This window comes from Cryptotermes secundus, unplaced genomic scaffold (genome assembly GCF_002891405.2).
Source record: "Cryptotermes secundus unplaced genomic scaffold, Csec_1.0 scaffold964, whole genome shotgun sequence".
Lineage (NCBI taxonomy): Eukaryota > Metazoa > Arthropoda > Insecta > Blattodea > Kalotermitidae > Cryptotermes > Cryptotermes secundus.
The window spans coordinates 1023311-1050872 of NW_019725428.1; the positions used below are offsets into that span (position 1 = coordinate 1023311).

At 37.9% G+C, this 27562-nt stretch overlaps 2 protein-coding genes across 9 annotated transcripts in view; both read left to right on the plus strand.

Annotated features, from left to right (window-relative positions):
- The window catches only part of LOC111863425 (AF4/FMR2 family member 4), a 460597-nt gene extending 450442 nt beyond the window's left edge, over window positions 1–10155 (plus strand). For all 6 annotated transcript variants that reach the window (XM_023849745.2, XM_033751058.1, XM_023849746.2 and 3 more), the window contains 5 exons: window positions 1068–1271; window positions 2642–2719; window positions 3744–3840; window positions 6231–6585; window positions 7374–10155. In XM_023849745.2, the coding sequence (XP_023705513.1) occupies window positions 1068–1271; window positions 2642–2719; window positions 3744–3840; window positions 6231–6585; window positions 7374–7513 (874 nt within the window). In that variant the 3' untranslated portion in view covers window positions 7514–10155. The remainder of the gene's footprint in view (window positions 1–1067; window positions 1272–2641; window positions 2720–3743; window positions 3841–6230; window positions 6586–7373) is intronic.
- A 14152-nt stretch (window positions 10156–24307) lies between these two features.
- The window catches only part of LOC111863422, a 357450-nt gene continuing 354195 nt past the window's right edge, over window positions 24308–27562 (plus strand). For all 3 annotated transcript variants that reach the window (XM_023849735.2, XM_023849737.2, XM_023849738.2), the window contains exon 1: window positions 24308–24659. The gene's annotated coding sequence lies outside the window, so the exon portion shown is untranslated. The remainder of the gene's footprint in view (window positions 24660–27562) is intronic.

Sequence of the window (27562 nt, forward strand, 5' to 3'; positions counted from 1 at the left end):
ATACATATTGATTCAGTTATTAACAGACTAACTACAGTTTGCTTTATGATAAGATCTGTCAGACCTTATTTGTCAGGCTCATCGTTGGTGAACATATATCATTCTATACTATCATATGGAATTGTATTTTGGGGGCAGGCAACCAATACCAAGAAACTCTTTATGATACAAAAAAAGCAGTTCGTTTAATGACAGGATATTGTAATAGGCATTCATGTAGAAATCTTTTCAGGCAGCTTGGAATTTTACCATTGAAGTCACAGTATATTTATTCAGTTTTGCTCTTTGTATCAAAGAATAGAAAACTTTTCACTACTAATCATGATGCACATAATCTCCAGACAAGGCATAGTAGTAATTTATATCTCCCAACTTCCACCTTAACACTGTACCAAAAAGGTGTTTACTTTACAGGTATAAAGTTATTTAATAATCTGCCTCTTGAAATAAAGGGGATTGTTGGGATACACAAGCAATTTAAGATTTCTTTAAGAAGGTACTTGATTACCCATTGTTTTTATGACTTGGAGAAGTATTGTAGTCTTAATGAATGATATTGTAAACTAATGGTTTTATATGAATAGTATGTTAGTTACTCTATATTGAATTATATGAGTCTAACTGTATAATAGTTTTATTGTATTTACAATAACACTTATTGTCTTTTATATCATTTATTTTACTGCTTTTTAATTTTGCCATGTTCTAATTATTTACTCGAGCTCAACTTATACCTGAACTGTACTTATGATTGTATTGTACTTTCATGTTCTTCTGCTTATCTTGACATATTTTAATTAATATTTGACATGTTCTATATCCTATGGTTTGTAACCAGTTTTATTGGATCATCTGGAACTCGAAATAAATTACAGTTACAATTACAATTACCATATAGCATAAGTCTGGCCATGAAGTCTTTAAAATCTTACTGTTCTACATGGCGGAACACTTGTATTTAAATTTTACAGTGTGTAGTTCTCAGTATTGTCAGTAGGAAATGTGAAACTTGCATACATGGGTGTAACACTGCAGAAATGTTCCTGACATGCACCTTTTGTGTACAGGGATCAGAACCAACAGAATCAGTACCTGAAAGAAGCCAAGAGGTTGAAGCATGGGGCTGACAGGGAAAAAGACCACACAGCACAGGGAATGCAGTACCTAGAAGCTGTGCTATTTTTCCTTCTCACCGGGAATGCTATGGAACATGAGAGTTGCACTGAGAAAGCAGCTTTCACCATGTACAAAGACACTCTGAGCCTCATCAAGTGAGTTACTCAAGTAGACTTGGTTTAATCATGAAATAAGAAGCAGAGTTAGCAAAATGAATGACCACAGGTACTCATGTACCATTGGTGGACACAATTTTATTTTTATTTTATTTTAATCACCTGAACATAATGATTCTATTTCTATTTGATTGTGAGAAATGGCCCAAGATTATGTCCAGTAGCATTCTTTGATATTAGCAGCATTTGGGCTCTATTATCAGTTAGTTCACTTAGTATGTAGGATGGGGGAAAGGGGGTTCTGTTTCTGGCAGGCCAGCTTCTCTACAATGTCCAGGCTGACTGGGAAACATTCAGACTCATCCAGTGAATACTGGGGGCTCCTTTCCTTGGAAATAAAGTATCCCATACATGAAGCGAATCATTCTTTCTGTCTGCTGCTGACATTAAGAATGTTTGAAGCTGTAACTCCGCTCCCGCCAGATATCTTGATGACACACTACTAAATTAAGTACAGGGACACGTTAACATTTATCTTCTTTCAAACTAAAATGTTTGGTGTGTGGGCACAGGCAGTCTAGCCTCACACATGGTTTAACGTGGCACTAGATGGAAATGAGTATCCAACTTTGCATTGCCTCTTGGTTAGGATACGTCTCATTGTAAATTTGTATTCTAAGAAAATTTCTGATAAATGTCATATTCTTACGTTGTGCACCATACATTTTGATTAATGGGGATAGCTCAGTCACAGAAGCAACAAGGGCTTTGGGATTTTTTGCTTCATGACCGTTCTGATTGGTTTGGGTCCTGCCTCCCTTCAGTGGGAACTAAAGATTTTTTCCCAGCAGCCGGAATATGCAGATCAGATTGCCGAGTCAAATGCTGAAGGCTGTATTTATTCATGGTCAGATAGCCATTCCAGTGTTCTCCAGTTGTCATGTTTAGGTTTTTGATTTTAATGGGTCATTTGAAAAAGCTTTGTGGGGTTTGAAAGAAACTAATTTTATAAAAAAAAAAATACCTGGTTTAATATTGTGGTTTTCTGAGTTACAACACTTCACAGTCTGATAGATGGGCCCCAGTATTTCAGAGAACTGTGCTGTCTGCATTGTCAGGGAGGTAGTGTGTGCCTCTAAAACATTGGCATCCAGGTGCCAGACCACATGGTGTCACAACCCAGAAGGCCTGATATGAATATTTGCTGCTTTTAAGGCTCAAATCTTAACATATGTTTGGTGTTGTTTCATGAGAGCATGCTATTTCTCAGAGAATTAATCTGTCGATCTCTTACGTGTGTATTCTTGGATGTTGATTCCGTTTTGCTGTTTGTTCAGACTCACTCTTAAAATTGTGTAGTTTGAGGTATAATGAAGATTATAAGTTTGTCTTTTACTTTTGCTCTTCAGGTACATTTCTTCAAAGTTCCGATCTCAACAGAACAATTCTCCACAAGGCAGCATAGATAACAAACTAGAAGTTTTAAGGTAAGTTGCCATCCAGCAGAGTGGTGTGTGGGGAATGGTTTATCATGTTGGCAGAGACAAAGAGTTGCAAGGTCACAATGTTTGAGATAATCCTTTGCTATTTTAAAACATATGCAGCTGATCAAATTATTAATTTTAAATAGAAGTAGGTTATTATTTACTACTCTAAATTTACTCTTCTAGCTTTTAATTTACCGATAGTCTGTTGCATTGCCTGTTTTGAAAACATATTATTAGAAAGAAATCTTGTGCTAACTTGTGAGACCAAGAGATACCCTATTTTACTGGTACCAGAGACTGATTAATGCTGATTGTGCTGATCGATTATTCAGCTCTTAACACAAATACTGTTGTTGGGAGTTGCAAAAGTCCCATCTCTTGTAAAATTAACTGTTGTAGCATTGTGTGATAGACGATTATTAACCTGTATTGTCTTGGAATAGATGGTTTTAATCAGTGCTTTTCCTTTTTCTTCCATGCTCCAAGCATGTTTATTGTACTCTGATGCTTGGTTTTATCCTAACTGGTGAACATATAATAAACCAGCCGATGGTGCAGCTTTTGACAGGTTTTGGGGTTTATGTCCTAGTTGAAAGCCCTTATTTTAAATCCACTGGTACTGTGGTTCTATCCAGCAGGTTTTAGCTTAGTGGTAACATTACTAATTGAATAGAATGTAATGCTCAGCCATGTGAACCATTTGCATGAATGGTTACAGTAATACAGCACAGGTGGAATAAAGTCTCAAATAGTGGATGCCAGTTAATGAGTCATAGGATTTACTACATTATAGCCCCTTATTTCTCAAATCATTAATTACTAAATGATTTCTATACCTTTATTTCCAGTCATAATTTGCCCCCCCCCCTCCAATCTGTCAATATTTGTAATTTTGTTATATAACATTACAAAATATTAAAATTTAGAATAATGGTTTTGAACCTTACGGGTGTATTCTTATACATGTGCTTGTACTTCATTAGAACATTATTTGAGAAAATGTGTCGTTTGTTTTTTATTCCAGTCTGCGATGCCAGTCACTGTTGTACCTCAAATTGTTCAAAATGAGAAAACATGAAGTAAAAGAATATCAGAAGGTTCTGGCTGATTATCATCAGAAGGTGAGTATATAATGACAGTGCTTTTTACATGTAGCTCCCCATATGTATCATCATCATCATCATCAGTACCACCACCACCATCAACATTTATTGTCAGAAGGACTGAGCCTTGTTCTAGTTCCTGAGTTATCTCGTAGTGTAAAATTTTAAATAAAATTTACTTAACCTGCCTTAGGAAGATTCTGAGAATTCACTACTTATTCAGACGAAAGATGAGTATTGAAAATGACAGGCAAAGCCTGTCAGACACATTTACAAATGTAAGGAAAGTAATTATTTTAAGAATTCATCTAAGCATGCTGTCTGCATTTTATACCTGGCTTTTCTCAACAGATCATGCAGTGGATAAGATCATGCCCACCAACTGAGATGAGAAATGTGGGGTATGTTTTGGTTATAATGGAGCAGTAGTTACAGTGTAACTCCCTTCATCCCTCCCTCCCTAGATTACGGCTGCAATCTGCTTTTCTTGCCATGTCTTCCACATGTGATTCAGGGGCCAGGTCTATAACCACAGCTTATAATGAATCATGTTATTACAAGTATGTAATGTGCATGATCTTTATCATATTAACAAACATGCTTGTATTTCTGGTTTGGCCTCTTCAGTGATTTTTGACCCACATTTAATTGTGATACCAAAACCAGCATAATTTTCTCTTGTGTTTCTTTCACAAAATCAGCTGTTTGGTACAAGTGCTGCATGTTGGAAGTTCTGACCCTTACAAATATTACTGTATCTGACAGCATGTCAGTTTGTTGCCATTTTACTTGGAGGGAGTAGTTTCCCTACATTTAAACTTCTAAGGGAGTTTTATATATATTGTCACATGTTGGGTATGTAATGTGACAAATAACTTCACGCTGTCTTGGATGTAGCGAATTTATTGAACATTCGCTCTTACAATTACACAATTCACGATTTCACAACTACTGCCATCGGCAGTTTCACAAATACTTCTCCTCTAATCCCTGCCATGCACTCGATACGACCCCGACTCATAGCTGCTGGACTTCAATTCATACTGGATACCCCGAATACTAACTGGCTTCGGCAGCTGCTACAATTCAGCAGTCTTGTTACGTATTCCAGTCTCCCTTATAAACCCTCAGTTGGACAGCGGAAAACCCGCATGACTTCACTGTTGCGTAAACGCCGTGTTTACAGACGTTGCTGAGGAACGCTGCCGAGAGTTGTTTATTGCTGTGTAGTAACCGCGGTGTCCCCTGTTACGTCACTGCAGGGATGGGGTGTTTACTGATCGTTGCATAATGATGGAAGGAGTGGCGGTATGTGACATCACTTGTGAGACCGCAAAGTTCATGTGACCCCTACTTCCTGTTGCGCCACCCACGTCACACTGTATTAGACTTGACTCATAAATTTTACTGTGGTTTGACTCGGGACTGTAGGAATTAAAGTGTCACTTCTGTGATTAATATACTGTAATATTAAACAACTTCCATGTGAGATTTAGCTCCGTACGCCTGATCATTAGGAGTTTCTTCTCCTCACCTCATGCTCCTTTGTGAGGGCCACACGCAAAATAAAAGTTTTCTTCCTTTTCTGGCCTCCAGTTATTTAGTCTGTTATCCTGTCTGTCTCTTCGGCGTTTTGTCATGAGGTTCCCATTGGTTCATATATATGCCAAAAAGGAAGTAACATTTGACTTTCATAATTATTATGGAAATGCTGTGCTGAAATTTTTTGAAGTCTCATAAAGATAGTCTCATTAAAACTTAAACAGTAGATTAGATGTATTTGGAATATCGCATCTGACTTGGAAAATGACTGAGCTCTGGATAAAGGAGCTTATTTTGGTATATGAAAATAAAGAGATTTATATTTAATTCTGTGTATGTGTGCATATGTGTACCCAATGTAAAACTTTGAACGTTCATCAGTAGTGAATGAAACTGCATTTAAAACCAACTAATTCAATAGAACTGAGCCCTCCTTGAGAAGCAAATAGGTACTTGGGTAGTGAAGAAATACTTTGACTATTGTGGAATCTAAAGATACATTACTGTGTTCAGATTGTGCACAGCTGGGCCTTTTTCTGAGCCATATGAGTCCCATTTACACTTAAGTCTCCCAGGTTGTTTTTGTTCCACAGTTTCCAGCCAGAGTTTCACATGCCTTTATAATCTTTCATGTGTATGATACACTCGTTGCCTATATCATACTCTTTAACCTCATCACATAATAGTATTTGGTGATGAGTACAAATTATGATGCTCCTAATTATGTAATTCTACTTATTCTTCTCTTACTTCTCTCTCAGGTCCAGATATTCTTCTCATTACCCTATTCTCAACACCTTCAGTCTAGGTTTTATTTTAGTATGTTTAAATGAAAGATATCTTTATTGTAATGATCTTGTCCACAGGCGGCACAACCAACACCACTGCAGCCAGAACAGTGTGGTGGGCAGGTGGTGGGCGGGCAAGGTACTCCTTCCCCAATGTCTCCTACTCCATCCCCAGCAGGGTCTGTTGGATCAGTAGGAAGTCAGTCATCTGGGTACAACAGCGGTGATGTGGCTGCAGGGAGAATGGGTGGTACAGCAGGAGGCAACAGCATGGGACAGCAGCCCCCGGCTGCCAACATGGGCCCTTGTGTTGCTGTACCATTGTTTGTACACTCAGCAATGCAGAAGCAGAACCAGCACTTCACCTACCTGCTGTCATGCCATGAACTGTGGGAGCAAGCAGATACGCTTGTTCACAAGGGCAAACACAAGTGTAAGATAAACTAGTTGTATCATGTTATTTAAGGTTGTTATGATAGCGAAAATTTAAACTGTGGGCTTCTGAGTTATGGTGTTGTGTGAGGTGGATACAGACATTTATGGGGGAACCTTCTGCTTCCATCTTCAGGAAACCATGGAATATTGCAAACATGGCACCTAGACTCTCTGCCATATTAAATATCTCATTGGAAGAATTGTTATTGGTCAGGTTACATCCTTCATAATAATTTTTTACTTGTTTGGTAACAGGGGTATAACCTATACAGTTGAAACAGCATTATTAAGTAATGAAAGAACTTTTCGGTTTCTGTTACAAGTTACTTGTGAGCTTATACTTTGTTTTGGTGAAGACTGGTATTATACAAGCATGTAGGTGCACCATGGAAGGTAATGTCTTAGATTTCAGCTTCTCAGGATAATATATCTGTGCGTTTAATCCATGATGAGAGAGTTGAATGACTTGACTTCAGCCACTATTGCATAACATTATCATGGCAGCATATAATGGTGTGAATTTTAGTCTTCCAACACTTTTGCTTAACACTTGTAGATTACATTGGTCTGTTGACAGCGCAGAATGAGACAAATTTTGCACTTTGGCCACTTTTGTATAACATTTCTAACATTTTCTGATTACCATAAGAGCAGCATCTTCAGACACAGCCATTGGTGTTTTATTTTAAAAGTAGAAGTTTTGTGTTGCTTGTATATTAGTACACAGTATTTCGCTGAAAATCGGTTTTATCACAATTAATATTTGTATTTCTCTGCTTTATACAGATTTCTTCATTCAGCTTGACCAGTGTTGTGGACCTCTTACGTTACATAGTTCTCTGAACGACTTGGTGAAATACGTAAGATTTGGAATTCAGAGGCTGAAGGACGCATGCTGTGGTGATGAGACTGTTCAACTTCAGTGATGTGCCAATGGACTGGACTGCAATAAACTGTCTTGTGGTTTGTGACCACAGCGAATGTCAAATGTCAGTGGGCAAATTGTATATATTATCCATCCTTATTTAACAGTTTGATGATATGTTGACATTCTGGACTCTTTGAGTCAAGCACTCTTCAGCATAAGATACAAAGCACTGGACCATATGCCATGGAGTAATGGCCTGAGATGAAGGCAATACAGTTAACTTGGTGATCCTTCATGGAGATTCTGAAGTTGGTTGAACTCAACCTTTCAGCAGCTTCTAACTATGGCAGTTCATGAGTACCTTCATGTGGATCCCACTTGAGAACGCTAGTTCCATCACACTGTAGGATAAAGAACTCACAGTGACAATGGAAGTCTATAGACTCTCGTGGCAGTTTATCGAGGCTTTATTATTTTTTTTAATCAGTTTTGGGTGATGTTACTGTGCTGTGGTGGGCTGGTATATATAAGCGTTTGGAAGAGATCAGAAAGCTGCCTTCACTCCATGATGGTGGTGGCTTTTTTGAAACAGCAGACCACTGCGCCATAAATGTGGCTTCATCGTTCATTACTGCTGCAAACCTTTACAGTAATAACCTTTTCTGTTTGGTTCCATTACAAATATATCCAGTAGGATCTTATTTTAATATGTGTTTGTTTGGTTTCTCCAAATTTTGAGGCATCTTTTTAATATGAGCATATTAGCACCAATAGCGTTGTAATTACTGCCCAAGGTTGTGGTCAGTAAGTGATATTTTAAAGGCCTTTTCAGAAACAAAGACTTTGATGGAAAGTGAGGGAGTTCAATTATATTTTCTTTGACCAGCTCTAACATGACATTGAAATAAGCGTTTTATTAAGCTTCCCCCTGCCAAAACTTGGCCAGTGAATAACAACAGCATGGCCAGAACCAGTGTTCAAACTCCGCAGTATAAGGATGGATACATCAACTTCCTGCCAAGTTGCTAAGTAAGAGTGTTGCATTCAAGCATAATGAACCTGTTGTAATTCAGTGAGTAACTCTGATGGATAAGGAAGCAATTCAGTTTTATCCCATGGTTCCATTGTTTCTTAACCATTAATATAAAACAGAGGAGCAAATTTTTTAATAATATTTTGCAAACTGGATGTTTGTAGACTGTAAAGTAAGTACATATTATTATAATAATTATTATTATTATTATATATATATGCAGAAGCCGTTCCTATGTTTGTGCAGCTGGACAGGTACGGCTGTTAGAATGCTGTATAAATAAATATCGAGTAGTTTAATTTTCAGTAGGGGGATTTTCTCACTAGCAACAATACCATAAAACAAGGGTTGTATATTTTTGTATATATCATAGTGTTGAGGTACTATTGCTATAATTAAAACCAATATGAAGGTCAACGAGTAAGAATGTCAATATGTGGATAGTTAGACGGTAATGTGTTGGGTAAGACAGTGTAAAGTAGCATGTCTGAATTGCATTTGTTCAAAAGATAGAAAAAAAAATATGAAACAAAATTATTTATGTATTTCTTTCTGTTCATGTAACTTTTCTTTAATTTTTGTTTCAATCTACTTTATAAAGTTTAAGGAGGTTCTTTGATTACGTGAGCCCATGATAGCATAAGCATTTAGCCTGTAGTCAGTTCCATATATTTTAATTATAATGTTGTGATTGCTCAGATATTGTACTGCAGTATACCTTTTGCCAGTAGTGCATGTTTTCCCTGTTTATTATTATGGTTGATACTGATGTTATGTTTTTGTGCATATGTAACTAAAGTATTTATTTGCCTCCTTTGTAATTTATCATTTCATACTGCAAGCTCAGATGTGTTATGGAAGAAAGTAAATGAATTCCCCAGAGGATAGAAGTGGAAACTGACTGTGCCACATTTGCTTTCAAGGGCTCTATATTGAGGTTTTGTTTTGTAGGACATCCTTAAACCACATGTTAACACTGCACACATTGCCTGCACTGCTTGCAATGCTTTCATCCTGTTTGAGAATGACCATGCAGAATACTTCACATGGTTATGGCAGTGTATTACCAGTATTTGAAATGGTTTTTGTGTGTTGAGAGAAGTGTTTTACACATTTAATTCATTCTGAAAACATGTAATACACTACTGTAGTATAATTCCATTCATTGTACCATCTCCATCCTCGCTGTTCGCAGTAAATTTCCACATGTCTACCAATTCCATTGTCAAGGTAGATCTAGAAGTTGACAGAAACCTGTATAGCATCCATGACACCATATTTATAATTTTGCAAATGAAATTACATGCATTGAAGGTTGTGGGAACCTGTAAAAATGTAGACAGAGACACTGATTGAAAGGCAAATAATACATTAGTGGCAGAGGCTTGGTTAATTGTTGGGTTCTTGGTTACAAAGCAGATGACAAGTTCCCTTCGGTTCTACATTTGTGGCCAGACAGAGACAATCAGTATTCATGAATTTCTGCTGTTTGTGTTTCCTGTTGGGAGACTTATGAAAAGTAAAATGGAGTAACAAGTTTAGAAAAGCATATTTCAGTTGAAAGTAAACACATGAAGATACACTCTTTGCACTTATTATCCCTCTTATTGGAGAAATGATTTTCTGATTTGGAAATGTTTGTCTTCTCCATCTTGTTCTACATTCCAGTTGCAGAAATGAACACCAAGAATTTTTGAAAATGCAACACAAGACTCTTGTTGATGCAGATGGTCAGGAATACATTTTGTCCTACTCTCAGATCAAACTTTATTAACGAAGAAGAGTTTATGTTTCAGGGAGTGACACTTTCCTAAGTTGGAGGTGACAAAAATGTTAAAAGTTACGTTTTCGTTTTGTCTTCCTCTTGTACTGCAGTGTTGCAGCAAGACCTAGGTTAAAGCAATATACAGGTCTGTTGTTGACAAGGCCACTCTTGAATAGATGAACATATATGTTATTTTTCATTAAATATGCATTATCATAAAATAAATAACTTTTAATAGTGTCTGTGTTTTATGTCAGGTATATTTTTCTTGTGTGGAGAGCCATTTTTGAGAAATTATTCTGTTGCAGCTTCATTTATAGTTGAAGTAATGTTGGACCAATAGGGACCAAAGTGGAATTTACCTAAGTGCTTTTAGCATAAACTTCCACATTCAGCATAATATATTTAGTGATTTGTCAAAGTGAATGAACACATCTTTTATGTAATGCATTCATTTTATGCAAAACGAAATAAGCATATTATTCAAAATCGTACTGTTTAAGGGTCAGTATAATGGAATACCCATTTAATATGTTCTCTCATTATCACTCAGTTTCAGTGATACAAGTCAGTAAAAACGGATAAATTTCCTGTCCTTAAGATTTACCTCAGTTTACTGCCTAGATCCATGGCTCCTCAAAGAAACCTTAAATACAGCGTCACTGCATTTTTTAATTTATATTAGATCTTTATTTCCTGCATAATGATCCAAGATATTCCACTAAAATGGCTGGACCGTGTAGCTATTGTTTCAGCATTATACAGTTTTGCCCTGGTCTCAAGAGTTCCATGGCCCAGACGAAAATATATAATATAAAATATGTGTGTACTGCACTCAAAAGCTATAATTTGCCATCACCGTCACCATCATTGGCAGAAGAGCCCTTCTTGAGCCAGAGTCTTCCTTAGAAGGTTCTGCCAGATTTATATATTGCTAGCTATGTGTCATTAATCAAACCATCTGGTTCCCACTTCTTACGATTCGAAAAAGTAACGTTTTTACAGAGCAAAGTCATCAGCCTTACAGTGCAGATATTAGGTACTGGTTTGTTGTGTGGTAATGACTGAATTGCATATAAAAATTTTAAAAGTTAAGAACCAGTACACATAATTTTATGGATTATTTACTTCATTGAATACATGAGATTGAGTTTGTAATATCATTACTTAGTTTCTGTATAACCTAATGCATGTTAATGCAATATACGAGGGTTGTACTGAAAGTCATGAGCAACAGTTTTTTGTAAAGTACCATGCTTTATTATTGACAAACAAAATACACCACCTCAATCTACAGACCTTTCTCTATTTTTCCACATAATAGCCACTTCTTTGTACACATTTCTCTCAGCGTTCTGGGAGTTTGAAAATTCCCCTGCTGTAAAATTCCATTTCAGCCATCCGAAGACACTGACGCACTGCTTTCTGAATTGCCTCCCTTGTCTCAAAACGTTGTCCACGCAGCTGATCCTTCACAAATCCAAAAAGATGGTAGTTGTAGGGTGCCAGATCAGGGCTATAGGAGGGGTGTGGAAGAACTTCCCACCCCATCTTTGCAATTGCTTCCAATGTGAGGCGAGCGTTGTCATGCAGGATGATGATGTTTTGTCCCGGACATTTATCGCGCAGTGCACAACGGAGCTTGTGCAGCGTCTGGACATAACGAGCAGCATTGATGGTTTGCCCAGGTTCCAGGAATTCAGCCAGAATAAACCCTTCTGCATCCCAGAAGACTGTGCCCAACACCTTTCCAGCTGATGGCACTGTCTTTGCCTTCTTTTTTGATGGAGAATGCAAATGGTGCCATTCCATACTCTGCCGTTTCGTTTCAGGCTCAAAGTGGTGAAACCAGCTTTCGTCACCTGTCACAATATAGAGCAAAAAATCATCGCCTTCACATTGATATCTCTGCAGCGTTCTGAGGTGATGGCTTTTCGCTGACCTTTGTGGTCTTTGGTCAATAACCGCGGGACCCAACGAGCACAAACTTTCCTATACCCCAAGCTTTCAATCATTTCCTGTACTGCACTGTGCCCTATTCCAAGTTCTCGGGCTATTGTGTCCATGGTCACACGCCTGTCATCTTGAATGATCTCATCCACTCTTTCCTTGTTGTGTTCAGTTGAGGCTGTTTGAGGACGACCTCTCCAAGGCTCATCTTCGATGCTGATGTTCCCATCTTTAAAATATTTCACCCATCTTCAAACACTGCTCGCACCCATGCACACACTTCCATAAGCACACTGAAGTCTGGTGAATTTCTGCAGCAGGGATTTCCTCTTTCACAAGAAATTCGATGACAGCATGTTGGCGAAACAACATATCGTTGTCAGCCATTTTGTTAGGAGTGATACTCCTCACATGATTGACATCACAAGACACTCAAGGTTAACACAACAGCTCGTTGCACCTACCACCATACTCTCGTTCGTCTGCTGTTCCCAGGTTGCATGCAAAAAAAAGTTGCTCATGACTTTTGGTATTACTTATGTACTTACCATTATCCTGTATCAGAAAATAAAGAGAAGTGGGGTATCCAGTGTCCAAGAAGCCAGCACACCTCATTTCAGCTTAGCCACATGGAATAATGTTTATGTTAGTATTTTTTGTTTGAGTGAGGAAGATATGTTAAAGAGGAATGTCAAACAGTTTGACCTTTTCTTTTTTTTGGGGGGGGGGCTCTCATTCTTTCTTGTTTAAGATGAATGTAGTGAGTTATGAAGTTTACATTTTTCTCTTGGCCATCTTTGTGCATGTGTGGTCATGCATTTTCTTTATTGCTGTATTTGTGCAATTTTAATGGTTCATTACAAAAGTATACAGGAATAAAGGCAGAAATTGATGAGTATCTGACAGGACTGTGAAGTTTCTATTCATATTAGTGGTGTTTTAGGCCTCTTAACTGCCAAACATACCCAAAGGTCACTGAGGGCTTTCTGATCAGAGTGTGTACAGAAAATACATAGTTACATCCAGCATTTTATATGTCCTGAACCTTGTTATCAGAGAAAAATAAAACAGTTTTGTCCATCTGTAGTTCTAGAGGCGAAGTCCATTTTGTAAATTTGAAGTCTTACAGCAAGTTTGCTTTGAATTGTTTCCAGAAAATATCAACATCTTGGTCCATTATGCACATTTTAAAAGTAATCTGATGTACTTGACAGTATAGGTTTATTTACGTAATTTGCCAGACCCGGATTTTCATGGTCCAGGAAAACAAAATGTTTTATCAGTTTAATCTCCAGATGAACTAAGACTTGGGACATTTGAAAAAGAAGTTACCTGTATATTTTCTTGTAGTTAACATAGAAGTATGTTACAAATAATATGCACAGAGAAAGCTAATTATTCTAAAAATAAGCATAAGTTCTAATTATTGAAGAAACCGAAGTGACCCTAGATGTATATTTATTTATTTATTTATTTGTTTTTGGTTTATTTATCGGCACATTCAGGTGCTGGATGATGTAGTGGCAAATGATAGGATGATTTGTGAGTAATGAATTGGAAAAGATGTGACCCAATTTAAGATATAAACATGGTGTGAAACTCCTTAGAAGGATTTATGGTCCCTGGGCTGAGATTTAACATAAAACTACTCAAATATGAAACAGGAGTTAACCACTCAACTGACACTCAATGCAAAGTTTGCTCAGTGAAAGGCACTTGATGCTGCTTCCTACTTCGAAGTTATGTGACCAAACAGTTACCAGTGCAAACTGTGTATAGGTAATGTTTCACATGTCTCAACAAAAGAAGCTACTAAAGGTAATAGAAAACCTGACAAGAACAATGTTAGGCAAATCTGCATTGATAAAGGACCAACTGTAATTATGTTGGTTTTGAATTCTCGTGTAACCCACCCCCAAACTTTTCCACTCTACATGCAGCTTGATGTTAAATTTTCTGCACTGCAAATAAAATATCTTCTCAGCTAACTTTCAGAATACTATAGTTGTCACAGAGCTGAGATAAATTTGATATATTTATTCAAATGACACATTTTTCTTCAGGTATTCTGTTAGTCACAGGTACTGTATTACATTTCCTTCCAACGTGCAGTTAGAATATTCCTGACAGCATCACCTCTCCAGTAGATTTGTTTGGCCTCTATATTTTATAATAGGTGGCATGTGGTAACGTAGTTGGTTGAGGCACTATTCTGTGAGCTGGAATGTTGTGCAATCGAATCCCGATAAGATTGATTTTTTCAATTTACCTAATCCATCCAGTCACACTATGGCCCTGCGGTCAACTCAGCCTCTGACAGAAATGAGTACCAGGAATACTCCTGGGGGGTGAACAGTGGCCGGTGCGTAAGGCTGACAAGCTCATCGCCATCTATGAGCCAATTGTCTAGAAAATGCGGGAGCCTCAATGTCTCACACCCCTATGGGCCTCCATGGCCTGTTACAGAGATGGCTTCACTTCACTATATTTTATAATATCTTCCAGTACACAGCCTTGTCAGTTTCTTCATGTTTATTTGACTGTAGCATTTGATTGGTGTGGATTAACAGTTCCTTCGTTTTACATACAAGTAAGTCTGATTACAGGTGCTGTAATGACTGCATCAACTTGTCATGTTTTCCATGTCGGCTGTGGATAACAGTATATCTCTGTGCAACATGTTGAGCATTTTGGGCAGAGTATTAGTATGGAAGAAGAAAAGATAGATCAATAAAAAGGAGCTTTAAAACCAGTGGTTGGAATATTAGTTTTAATTCTCAGAAGAGTCACCTCCACTTTAAGGGGAACCTAAGTAACATGTGGCAATGGAACACACTGAAGCAGTATTGTTAATATCAAAACCTGCTGCTGGATCTAATCTTGAGCCATTTACATAGTCGCATCCTATTTTCATAAGATCCATTTTAATATAGCCTGCCTACCTTCTTATCAGTCTTCCAAGGGGTTTCCCAGTAAGAGTTCTGTATGCACCTCTTTATTTCCTTATCTAAGCCATATATGTGACCTTTCATGAACTCTTTGCCTTAGCTATCTGTATGATATTAGGTCAGCCATATTATAATTCATTTACAATATCCTTCATCTGCCATCTCATTTTTTTTTTCAATCCGATTATTTTCATCTGTTAGGAAAACCAGTGTGCAGGAAAAAATAATTTGTATTATGGGGTTGGTCCTGAAAATTGTGAATTTTAATTAAGAAATATGTTGAAAGTAAAAACGTTTAACAAGTTTACCCAAATTTTATAATTTCAGAGCTTTATGATATTCTTGCTGTTAATATTATTTTGAATTTGAATTGCTCAATTTCTCTTAATGGAATACAGTTACAAATGTTGTGCTTTATTTTTATATATTTCGAAGCATTATCGTGCATAAGCTGATGAATTGTATTTTTTTGCTGCTTTAAATATTAGGGTTTTATTTTCCAACTAACCTTTGAGGGGGGGATTACCAGAAACAATCTGGCTCCTTGTTACAAAGTATGTATAGCCCAGAAAGTTGCAGAATTGCAACCTTTTTATTTTGTAGAAACACCACAAAGATCTATGTTATACACTAGCATAGTAACATGTTCATAAATTCATCTCTAGGCTTATTTCGTATACAAAATGGAGAGGTGTGTAAGTTAGTGGCTTCATGTTTCTATCCAAACAAATCCTAACCATTAGTGCTGTCATTTAATGGACATTAATATGCCCTGGGGTTCATATGATTCCTGATTTTTTACTGCTAATGTAATTGTTAAATTCAGTAATGGTAAAGAAAGACAGTATTGACTGGTCACATTGTTTTATATGTACCCCATTTATCATGCATGAACGTGGAAAATTCATATTTTTTTTTCTTTAAGAAATACATTGAAATTGTAGTACATTAAGTTGAAGTTTTGAAGTTGATACTGGAAACAATTTGTGTCAAAATTTTGAAAATGTTATTGTTTTTTTCAGTATTAAAGACCATATTCCAGTACAGGTTTCAAAGACAATTAAAACATTGTCGGAGCTGAATGTATAATTTTCACCTTTGAAGAGGTAAAATGTTTAGTTATGATTTTAATATTCATTAACTGTATCAGGCAGTTTGTTCAGTATGAAATTGTACAGATGATTTTACATTTTGAATGCCAATATTTATATGGTGTATTATACCTGTATGTATAAATATTTGTTGTCATTTGTGGTACATAGCAATATACCAGTCACTGAAAGTAAATAACCAAGCCTCGCCAAATGAAGAATATGCATGGAAACCAAAGTAAATAAAGAAAACAGTAAGCAGGGAAGAAGAAAACACAAAAATCACAAAAGAAGCCTAAAAGTGACCTTGCATACCATAAAACAACAACAGTACCTTGTATAAGATGTAGGAGTTAAGAATTAGTTGTGAGAAGATACATTATATTTCAATCCTTGAAGGATTTTAAATTGTTTTACAAATTTATTATTATTATTATGATTATTATTATTATTATTATATGAATGTAAATATATGATAAACTTATTTAAAAAAATGGTGTGCTTATTATCCTTCACTTCTATAAGTCCATCTGAAATGCTATAGGGGAGTTCGGTGTGCTGTGGTGAAGAAAACAAGCAAAATGGATATTTCTGAGGAAGTTTGGTATACATAATATGAGTGTAATATACAGTTTTTTTTTTTCTGGCTGCCCTTATTTTGTGCCCTCACCCCGTTCTGTGTTTTCCTGTAACATTGTTAGATCTGAGACATACCAGATTGTCTTTCTGATTGATTTATCTGAAGGCATAGCAATGTTACTGATGAAAACAGAAAAGTAATAGAGTGACAGAATCTATTTTCAGAATAGTGTTACTCCAATCATGTATATTTTGATGTAAATAATACATTTTTTAGTTGAAACTATACTTAATGGTATTATTTGGAATTTTTTAAAGGGATCTGTTTAGATAGAGATGGTTATTTTTCCTCCCTTCACATAACTAGGACTACTCAAATTCCCTTTTCTGATGATTACTAAAAGTGCTAAGACTAGCCAGGCTTGGGATTTGAAAGAAAAGATCAGTTTCATACCAGTACAAAACATAAGGTACTATGTCATATTTCCTCAAAGCAAGATGTGTGGAGCCAGAGAAACAGCTGTGAAACAATATTTGGTTCTAGGCGACAGTTTCAAACAAATGGGTTCCCACAGCAACAGTGGAGGTACTGTTGGAAACAAGCTTTTTTTTCTACAGTGGTCTGTCGAGGAGTTATAAGGACAGCTGGAGCAAGAATTAGGCATACAACATGGCACCTTAGCTTGCTATATAAATTATCTAATTAAAAATTTTTGATTAGTCTAATAAAGCTTAGGAAGCTGGGGTAGCAGAGTCAATATACCGACTGGCTATGGGCTTGATGACTGAGGGGTCAGAATTTTCTGTTCTCCATGTCATTTAGACCGGTTCTGGGGCCCACCCAGCCTCCTATCCAGTGGTTACTGAGGGTGCTTTCCCTGGTGCTAGAGCGCCCAGGGTGTGACCACCCTTGATCTATGCATCCACTCCCCCATATACCTTCATGATGTAGTACTTAATAAGTTAAGCACAGGGACAACTTTACTAATCACTCTTATTAGCTGCTTTCTTTGTTAGAGAAAATTGAGTGTTTTGGTTGAAGGTGAAATGTCTATGCCAAGGGTTATACAAGCAGGAATACCACAAGGTTCCGTCCTGCCCCCCAAATTGTACAGTACTCGTATATGTATAAAGAATATGCCCCAAACACCTGGTGTCTGTCTAGGTCTCTTTGCTGATGACACCTGTATATATGTGACAGACGGCTGCAGCAAGGTCTCAGTACTGCTGAGACATGGTCTGATTGCTAGAACATTAAAATCAGTGAAGAGCCTGTGACTCGTCTTACATTGAATGGGCAGAATATCCCCTGTGTCAGTCATGTAAAATACCTGGGCGTAATCTTCAATAAGAGGATTACACAGAAGTGAGCGTGTAAATGCCAGCATTAAACTAATCCTCTATAAGGCATTGATCAGAGCAGTGTAACGGCTTATGCTTGCCCTGCCTGGGGATTAGCTGCAGACACATACCATATAAAATTGCAGCACCTTCAAAACAAGGTTCTCTGCACCACTGGAAATATTCCAAGGTGCACACCGGTTCACCATTTGCACACAGCTTTCAATCTTCCATGTGTATATGATTATACCACAAAATTATGCAGGCAACAAGCATAAGTCATACAAATTCATAAGAATGAACATGTTCATGGTATAGGACAAGGCGAAGACAGACAGAAAATATAAGAGGCTTAAACTTACAACCTCTCAAGTGACTAAGCTGCCGTTGTAGCAAAAGATGCTTAAGATAAGATATGATCTGGTTTGCAAAGCCTATACTGACAGAGGACTTGTGTGTAGTGCAAAAGGAAGAATTTTCAGTAACATTCTATGTATGTGGTATGTGTACAGTATGCACTTTTGATGATAGGCCAACCTTATTCATAAGAGACAGACCCATCTTCTTTTCAGAGAGGGTGTTACAAAAGGACTATGACCACATGGGTTCAGTTGGAAAAAATCTCTGGTTGTGAGTCTGAAGAGGCTTGGTGCCAAGACAAGCTGATGGATGGTAAACCGCCAGTCTTTCAGAGAGGATTTGAGCATGGAAGCAGAGGAATAACCATTATTAGAGCTGTTACCAGGCTACTACTAGCGAAGACACTGTGAGCTGGAAAAGACTTAATGTTTGCTCTAGTGATTGTAAAGTGTGAAAATTAGCAATGGTACTATAATTAAGTGTAATTATGAGTTGCACATTAAAGTGGTCAATAAATCCAATATCCAATCCAAAACCCTGTCGAGAGTCACTCATACATGTGATGTATATTAACGAAAGTGAAGATGTTAGAAAAAGATGAACTCTGAAGCTAAATTTATAATTATTTTCCAAGAAGTAGCACTTTCATACTTTAAAACTGGAATATGAGATGCCAAATATATGAAAACAAAAATAAAAGTGCAGCCTTCATTATGAACACTTTCACATAATTTTCAAGATTCACTTTGCTAATTTCATTCATTGTTGCCTAGTTATGGAGAATTCATGCCAAGATTCCATGAATTAGAAGTCATAAAAGGGAGGATTATTCTTCAGTGCAGTTCCTGGTGTTTCATTTTGTCCATGTATTCATGATTTGTCCTGTTTACTGATGATGCTCCTCACATCCAAGAGCATGGTATAGAAATACTTGACTGTTTTCATCTTTAGAGGCATAAGTTTGCTGTTATTAAGCAAGGCAGCAATTCTAGTGGTGATCATGCTACTAAGACAAATTTGTGGATCAGAGAACTAGGAGTCATTTCAAATTTGGGAAGTATGTTTAACACTGGGAAAGGACATGTAATCACCTGTGTAACAAAGGGAAAGCATATATTCGCCCAGCATGCTTCGGTAAGCCAGAGAAATTCTCAGTAGGATAACTTAAACCTCTTAAAATATGTTTCAATTGAAACAATAAATCAACTTTACCCTACCTTGTGGGGGGAATGCGCAAGCATAGGATACCTACACACTATGTTTGGAGTATTATTTTAAGTCAGCAGTTATGAACGGGGTGACTGAAAATCAACGTGAAAGTAGGTGCCAAGCAGAGCCGCTTGTCTTGGCTTATTCTTTGACCCTGAAGGTGGAGGCAACATGTTCCACCGAAACATCAGTTGCCTTTCATTAGACTACATAGCATTTTATCCCAGGAGATAGAACTCTTGATAATCACCACTGTGAGAATCTCATATCCTACATAGGTAAATTTTACTGTTTACTACCATTTCACTGAGTTTGGCTTTCGTATGTTCCCCCTTCTTACTTCAGCAAACTTTGTTCTGAAGCATGACTTTTTTTTTTATCAGGTACTAGTATAACATCTGTCTGAGTCTCTTGCCAACTTAAATTAGAAGAACAAAATTTAGTGTTGACTAAACTGTTAATTTCGCTTGTAACTCAAAAGCCCTGTTCACCAAACCAAGTGGCTGAATGTGTGGACGATGCTTCTTTTCAACCATGGCTGGGGTACTGGTCATACTGACTGAGGTGTTTCTGTCTTGCCTCTGGGGAAATGTTGGGTCAGTACCTGCAAATTAGAACTTTCTGAAGATTTTTTGGTTCACTTTGTGTAATCATTCTATGTTTCATCTCACAAAGCGAAACATGCATGGTTACTGGGGTTGGGGGAGAGCCAGGTATCTCTACCACCGTGGATTTTTGGAAGAAAATAGAAATTAAAAAAGGGGGAAGGTATATCAATTATTAACAACAAAAGTTTATAAAGAAAAGTAAAGCTGTCCCTGTAACAGGCCATGGAGGCCTGTAGAGTTATGAGACAATGAGGCTCCCACATCTTGCAAATAATCTGCTCACAGATGATGGTGAGATTGTAATCCTTATGCACTGGTCACTCTTTACCCCCTGGAAGATTCCTAGTACTAATCTCTCTTAAAGGCTGAGATGACCCCAGGGCTATAGTGCAGCTGGAAGGATTACATCGATTGAAAAATTCAGTGGGAATCGAACCTGTGACCTTCCAGTTTGTAGCATATGATAGTATTTTTTTAAATATACGTAGTGTTAGGAAAGGTTATCAACTCTGTCCAGTGTGACTGATAAATGTTTCTTTATCTCCTTTTTACTCTCTCATCCTTGACATGTTTTGGTCTGAGAGACCATCTTCAGAAGGATATATCAATACAGGCAGAAACTACTATTATAATGTGACTGGTCAATATCAATACATACATACAATATCATTAGAATGCCATGAATATAAAATCTGATCCTTCAACAACTACAATGATGTTTGTATTTATAAATTATTATAATTAGTTTCGTGGGAACCTCCCAAACTAGTTTCATGGGTATCCCTAACTCTGTCAGAATATTGTACAATACTTCCCTCTGAACTGACTCATAAGCTTTCTTGAAGTCTATGAATAGCTGATGTTCTCTCTCATTATACTCCCATTATTTCTCCAGTATCTGACGAATGCAAAAGATCTGATCTGTAGTTGATCTGTTACCTCGAAACCCACACTGATGATCCCCAATAATTTCATCTATATATGGACTTAACCTTGAGAGAAGAATATTGGATAAAATTTTGTATGAAGTTGATAGCAGTGATATGCCCCAATAATTACTACAGTCAGTTTTATCACCCTTGTGAGCTGATACAATAATAGATTCCTTCCACTGATCAGGAAATTTTTCCTTATGCCAAATAGAAGTAATTATTAGCTTATGGATCTTAGAACGTAATATTTGACCTCGTGCTTGAATAAGTTCTACCAGAATTTGATCACCACCTGGCGATTTATACGTTTTCAATTTTGCAATAGCACTTTCAACCTCAAAAGGGCTAGGATCAGGTACTAATGGCTCAGCTGTATGGATTTCTGTCTGCCTAACATCACTGACTTTATGTACATTCAATAACTGAAAGAAGTAGTTCCTCCACCTATTCAAAATATTGTGGGAATCTGAAAGCAGATCACCATTCTCATCCTCCACTAAGTTACTGCTAGGCTGGTAACCCCTCTTAAATTTATTTATTCCTCTATACAGGTCTCTAATGTTCTTGTTCTTACTGTTCATTGCCAGCTCATCAATTTTGTCTTCCAGATATTCCCTCTTTTTATTCCTGAAATGCCTGCTGGTTTCACGTCTTTTATTTTTCAGTATTTATCCCTATTTATTTCACTTGGATCCTGTAACCATTGCAGTTTGGTTTGTATTCTTTGGTCTAGTAATTCTGAGCATCCTTCATCAAACCATGGCTTATGCTTCTTCAGTTCCTAGTATCCTAGACTCTCCTTGGCAGAAATTTTGTTATTCTCTCTAATAGTTTCCCAAGCTTTATTAACATCCACCTCGGTGTCCAAGTTTCCAAAGCCAAGAATCTGTTTGAGATTTCAACATGATACTGCTCTTTACCCTCTTATTTACTTACTTACTTACTTACTTATTTACTCATGGAGCTGAGCCCTTCTGGAGGAGCTACCAATTCTGCAGATACTCAAGAACTTCCCAGCATTTTATGGAGCCCGAAGGTTCATTACCATGTTCACAAGAGCCCTCCTCTAGTCCCTATCCTGAGCCAGATCTGTCCAATCCATACCATCCTATCCTATCTCTCTAAGATCCATTCTAATATTGTCCATCCACTTACGCCTTGGTCTTCCCTGTGGTCTCTTTCCTTCTGGCTTTCCCACCAATATCCTATACACATTTCTCGTCTCGCCTATTCGTGCTACTTGACCTGCCCACCTCACCCTCCTTGACTTGATCATTCTAATTATACTTGGAGAAGAGTACAAGTTATGAAGCTCCTCATTATGCAGTTTTCTCCAACCTCCTGTCACTTCATCTCTCTTCAGTCCAAATATTCTCCTCAACACTCTGTTCTCAAACACCCTCAGTCTATCATACAGAGATATTGGGTTTTCGGACTTTATCTATCATCCTGGTTTTTAAGATAACTAAGAAAAACTCGACGTTTCGGAAACTGGATCTGTTTCTGTCCTCAGGTGAGGGAAAACACCTATTCTGTGATTGAGGCTAGCTCTTTCTAAGGAACCCAACAGAATATGTGTTTTCCCTCACCTGATGACGGAAACAGATCCAGTTTCCGAAACATCATGTTTTTCTTAGTTATATTACAAACGAGGATGATGGATAAAGTCCGAAAACCCAATATCTCTGTGTGTTATGCACCATCGTCAGAATCCTATAGTAACACTCAGTCTATCTTCCTCCCTTAATGTCAGAGACCAAGTTTCACACCCATACAGAACCACAGGCAAAATTGCAGTTTTGTATATTCTAATTTTTATGTTTTTGGACAACAGACTAGAAGACAAAAGGCTCTGGACTGAATTGTAGCAAGCATTACCCGAGTTCAGTCGCTAAACTGTGCCACATTTTCAAAACATGTGTTTCCTGTCTTTATGTCATGATTTTGCCCTGCATCTCTTTTCCCTCTACTTCATTGAATTTCTTGAGATTTAACCTCTCCATATGAACTCTGTGCGTTGTTTGTTTGCTCATTGCCAGTCTTTCCCTAACCTTTGCCACCACCAGATAGTGGTCAGTATCACAATCTGCTGCCCTGAATGATCGGACATCAAGTATACTTGAATGCAGTCTCCTGTCTATCAAAATATGGTCGATTTGATTGTGTATTTTCCCATCAGGAAATGTCCAAGTAAATTTATGGATGTTACGATGCGGGAACATTATACTTTTGAGAGTAAGATTTTTTGATGTGGCAAAATTTACTCCTCTAACTCCATTATCATTACTAATTTCATACAAACTCTCATTCCCAATTTTAGGTTTGAAAATGTCTTCCCTCCCTACTTTGGCATTGAATTCTCCTAATAAAATTTCCGTAGGGTACTTCGGGAAATTGTCAAATACATGTTCTAGTTCTTCATAGAACCTGTCCTTTATCTCATCAATTTTGTCTTCTGTTGGGGCGTGAACATTCATAACGATGATATCACACCAGCAACCTTTCAGTAGTACATATGATATCCTAACACTAACGAGCTCTACACTCTTAATTGCTGATACGATTTTCTTATGTACGATAACACCTGTACCTAATTTATGATTTTGATTCCCCTTTCCATAGAAAAATGTATATTTGACACTGGAGCCGAGATAGCTGAGTAGGTAAAGCGATGGGCTGCGATATGTACGAGCAAGGCATTCGTGTTTGATTCCCGGGTAGGGCAAGAGATTTTTCTTCTCTCCATAGCTTTCCGACCTATGCAGTAGGTTTCGGAACCATATTTCCCCAGGTGTAAAGAGACAAGGGCGTGATGCTGACCATTAACCGCCCTCAAGTGCCAGGCATAATAATAATGGAGACATGCTTTCACTTCCACATACAGCCAAAGTTCTGCCTGTATCAATGTACTGACAAAAATGACGTAAACTTCATCCGACTTTGTGCACCCTTGGATATAGGTTCCACCTAGTGACGAATGTTGGAACTGCGTTGAGCTTGCTTGTTATGTTGCTGCGGGCTCAGTTCCGGTTTTGGTGCTGGTGTGAATGGAGTGTGTGATACTGCGCAACGCTCGTGGTGGACAACATTTCAAAGTAGCACCGCTTTTCAACAAGTTGCAAGACATCGGTGAAAATGATAAACTGCCGACCAGATAACAAGCGTCAAGCACGCATGTAAATTCAACAGGAGCTTGATATACAGTAAAGTAGGGCAGTTATTTTCTGTGTGGCGTGAAATCAGTATGTAATTAAGTGTGGTGATTTTTTTCTTTTGTGTTGACAATTGGTGTTTGTGAGTGGGTTGTGTGGGACTGTAGTCATATCGTCTGGTGCCTAAGGAGAATCTGACATCAACTCTAGCGAAACTGGATCAGGTATCAATGCCGGTAAGTGTTCGTGAATTTATTCATAGTTTCTCTAGCGGCCGTAGTTCACACTTGCTCGTTGAGTTACTCTTCGACGCCAATGATGGGCGCAGTACGTACCCCCGAAACGTCGGTGAATATCTAGTAGATTACACGACGTCACATCCCAGAAGATGGCTACACTTCGAAACAGCAAAAGTCGAGATAGACTCTGAACACTGATTGACAGGTTCATATTTTACGATACCGTAGATCATTTGGCGATACTGCATCACCTGACGAGGCTATTTAGCGTATGATGGGTGTTAACAAAGGTTGATTTGGGTAGGATCGGTGTAGCAGCTGAAGGACTTCAGATCCATTCACCCGAAATCACAGTGATAAATCACGAAAAACGTCTGCAGTGACCATCGATTCCATAGTCGAGACTCGAATCGTGTACATAATAGTGTTTTTGCGCGGGTTTTATAGCAGAGATGTGCAGATTTTGTTGAAGCAGCCCATCGGACGTTTTGATACACGTAATGTACACCATATCATATTACGCGTCAAGACTGCAAACACGTGTCAGGCTGTACAGGTTACGCAGCGTCTCTGCAGAAGAGGATCATGAACAGTGAATGTTGAATGGGATAGAGTAAGAAAGAAGATGGCAGCTGTCTGTTTTAAAAGCTATGGAAAACTCAAATAGGGCATTTGTCGGGCCACGTATTTTTTGTTACATAAATGTCATTAGATACTATTATGGGCCTGAGCATAGTCACGGAAAGAAACAAAACTTTATTGTATTACTTACTACATATTGAATGTTTCATTCGTTGCACTGCAGTTTTGTTCCGTGTTCAAGTAGTAACATACATTGCTCTTCAGGGGTTTCCTTGCCCGCTCATGATTACTGCAAAAAGTATTGTTATCTTAACAGGACAATAATGATTCATTTATGTAATTCATTAGTTGTTTATGTATGTACTTAAACAGAAGCCAGAATGCCAATTATATGATAGGATCGAGGGAATATGGAATCTCATACACACGAAGACAAACCAAACCATGACAACATGGAGAACAGTAAAAATTATGTAAGCAGTCTCACTAGATATTGAGAAAAAATATTTATGTACAAAAAAAACTCCGTGGTTTTAGTCCGCAAGCGAACTATACCGACCGAGCGACCGCCGCTTGTCGGCGAAATTAGTACCAACTTAAGCGGATAGAGGGTGTCACGTGGTCAGCGCAACGAATCCCCACGGCCGTTAATATCGGTTTTCTAAACCGGAGCCGCTATTTCCTTGAAATAGCTCCTCAGTTATCATCACGAGGCTGAGTTGACCCCGTCCAGTCCCACTACTTCTCAGAAAATCTTGTAGCGCCGGGAATCGAACCCGGACCTCTGGATCTGTTGCCAGGAACTCTAACCACTAGTCCACAGTCACGTTCATATTACGTGCAATTAATATTTTAATATAAAGAAGGAACCATTATAAAATTGATGTTGATATCATCATGGAACAAATTCTTCCTGAGCAGTCGTTCAGATAGTGAAGACTTCCTGCACCCTCCACATGGTCCCTTCCGATTTGTCCCCCCCCCCTCCATCCAGCCGAAAACTAACTCCATGGAGCAGAGCTCTTCAGAAGCCGCGAGTTGTGCAGCTACTCAAGAATTTCTTAACATTTTATGGAACCCGAAATTTCATTACTGTGTTCACAAGAGGCCCTCACTGGTCCCTATCCTCAACCAAGATCAATCCAGCCCATAGCACCGCATCCTATCGCTCTTAATGTCTATTTCCGCCCATCTCATCCTCCTTGGCTTGATCATTCTAATTATACTTGGTGAAGAGTACAAGTTGTGAAGCTCCTTATGCAGTTTTCTCATACCCCCTCTCACTTCATCCCTTTTCGGTCCAAATATCCCCCCAGCCTTAAGATGAAAATTAAATGTTTTCTGATAGGTTGTTATAAGAAACACGAAGACGGTGGATGATACACAATCGCCATGAACATGTAGAAGTGACAGAGTGTGCCTCAACCGGCTTGCGTTCTGTACGTTGCTGGTTCATACTAGGTTCAGCAGGAGAGCTTATCATTGCACTGAACCCGTTTCTCTTAAGAGCACCTACACTCTTTTCTGATTTATACTTTCCATCTCATTTCCTGATCGATTCTGCAGGTCACAGTGATGTCTTAGCAGTGTTGGTTGAATAGGCCAGATAAGTTGGCAAGTCTGTTCGATACATGATACAAACTCCGTCTTCAGTGCAAACCATATGTTATAGGTCTTTCGTTTTGCTCTCCTACACACTGCATGTTTCGGCCACAAACGGCCATCATCAGGTGTATTACTCACGTATCTGTCACACTGCACTTAGTTTAACATTTAAAATTTAAAAACACAGGTCTTCCTGATTGTTCCTTTCGTTGTTATTACCAAAATCTACTTCGTTGATATCTTTGTTATTTGCACACGTTAATTTTGATTTCTCTGAATTAACACTTATAAAATCTTCAGTTCTAATTTTAAAATCTTTTCAGTTTTCTCTAAATTTTGAAATTTAAAATTGTCAGGGTTACTCTCCCTATGTCTATAGTGCTGCAGCGGCTACTTCTTGTTTCTAGTACTGTACCGGTGTTATTCTGTGTAGTCTCTCTGTGTGCGTGCCGCTGCTTGTCTTTACTACGTGTGCTTAAATATAATATTTAGAGAAATTTTTAAAGGATTTTAAAATTATAACTAAAGATTTTNTCATACATCCAGGTCATCAGTATTTCGGATAACTTTACCACTCGGGGGTCCTTGTTCTTGGACTTCATTAGACCAACCCCACAAATGTTACCTGTACACAAACATCTTCGCGTGACACAAACAAAACACATTACAGTGTAACGAAACTGGCGAGAGAGTGATTTCATATTTGGCGAAGA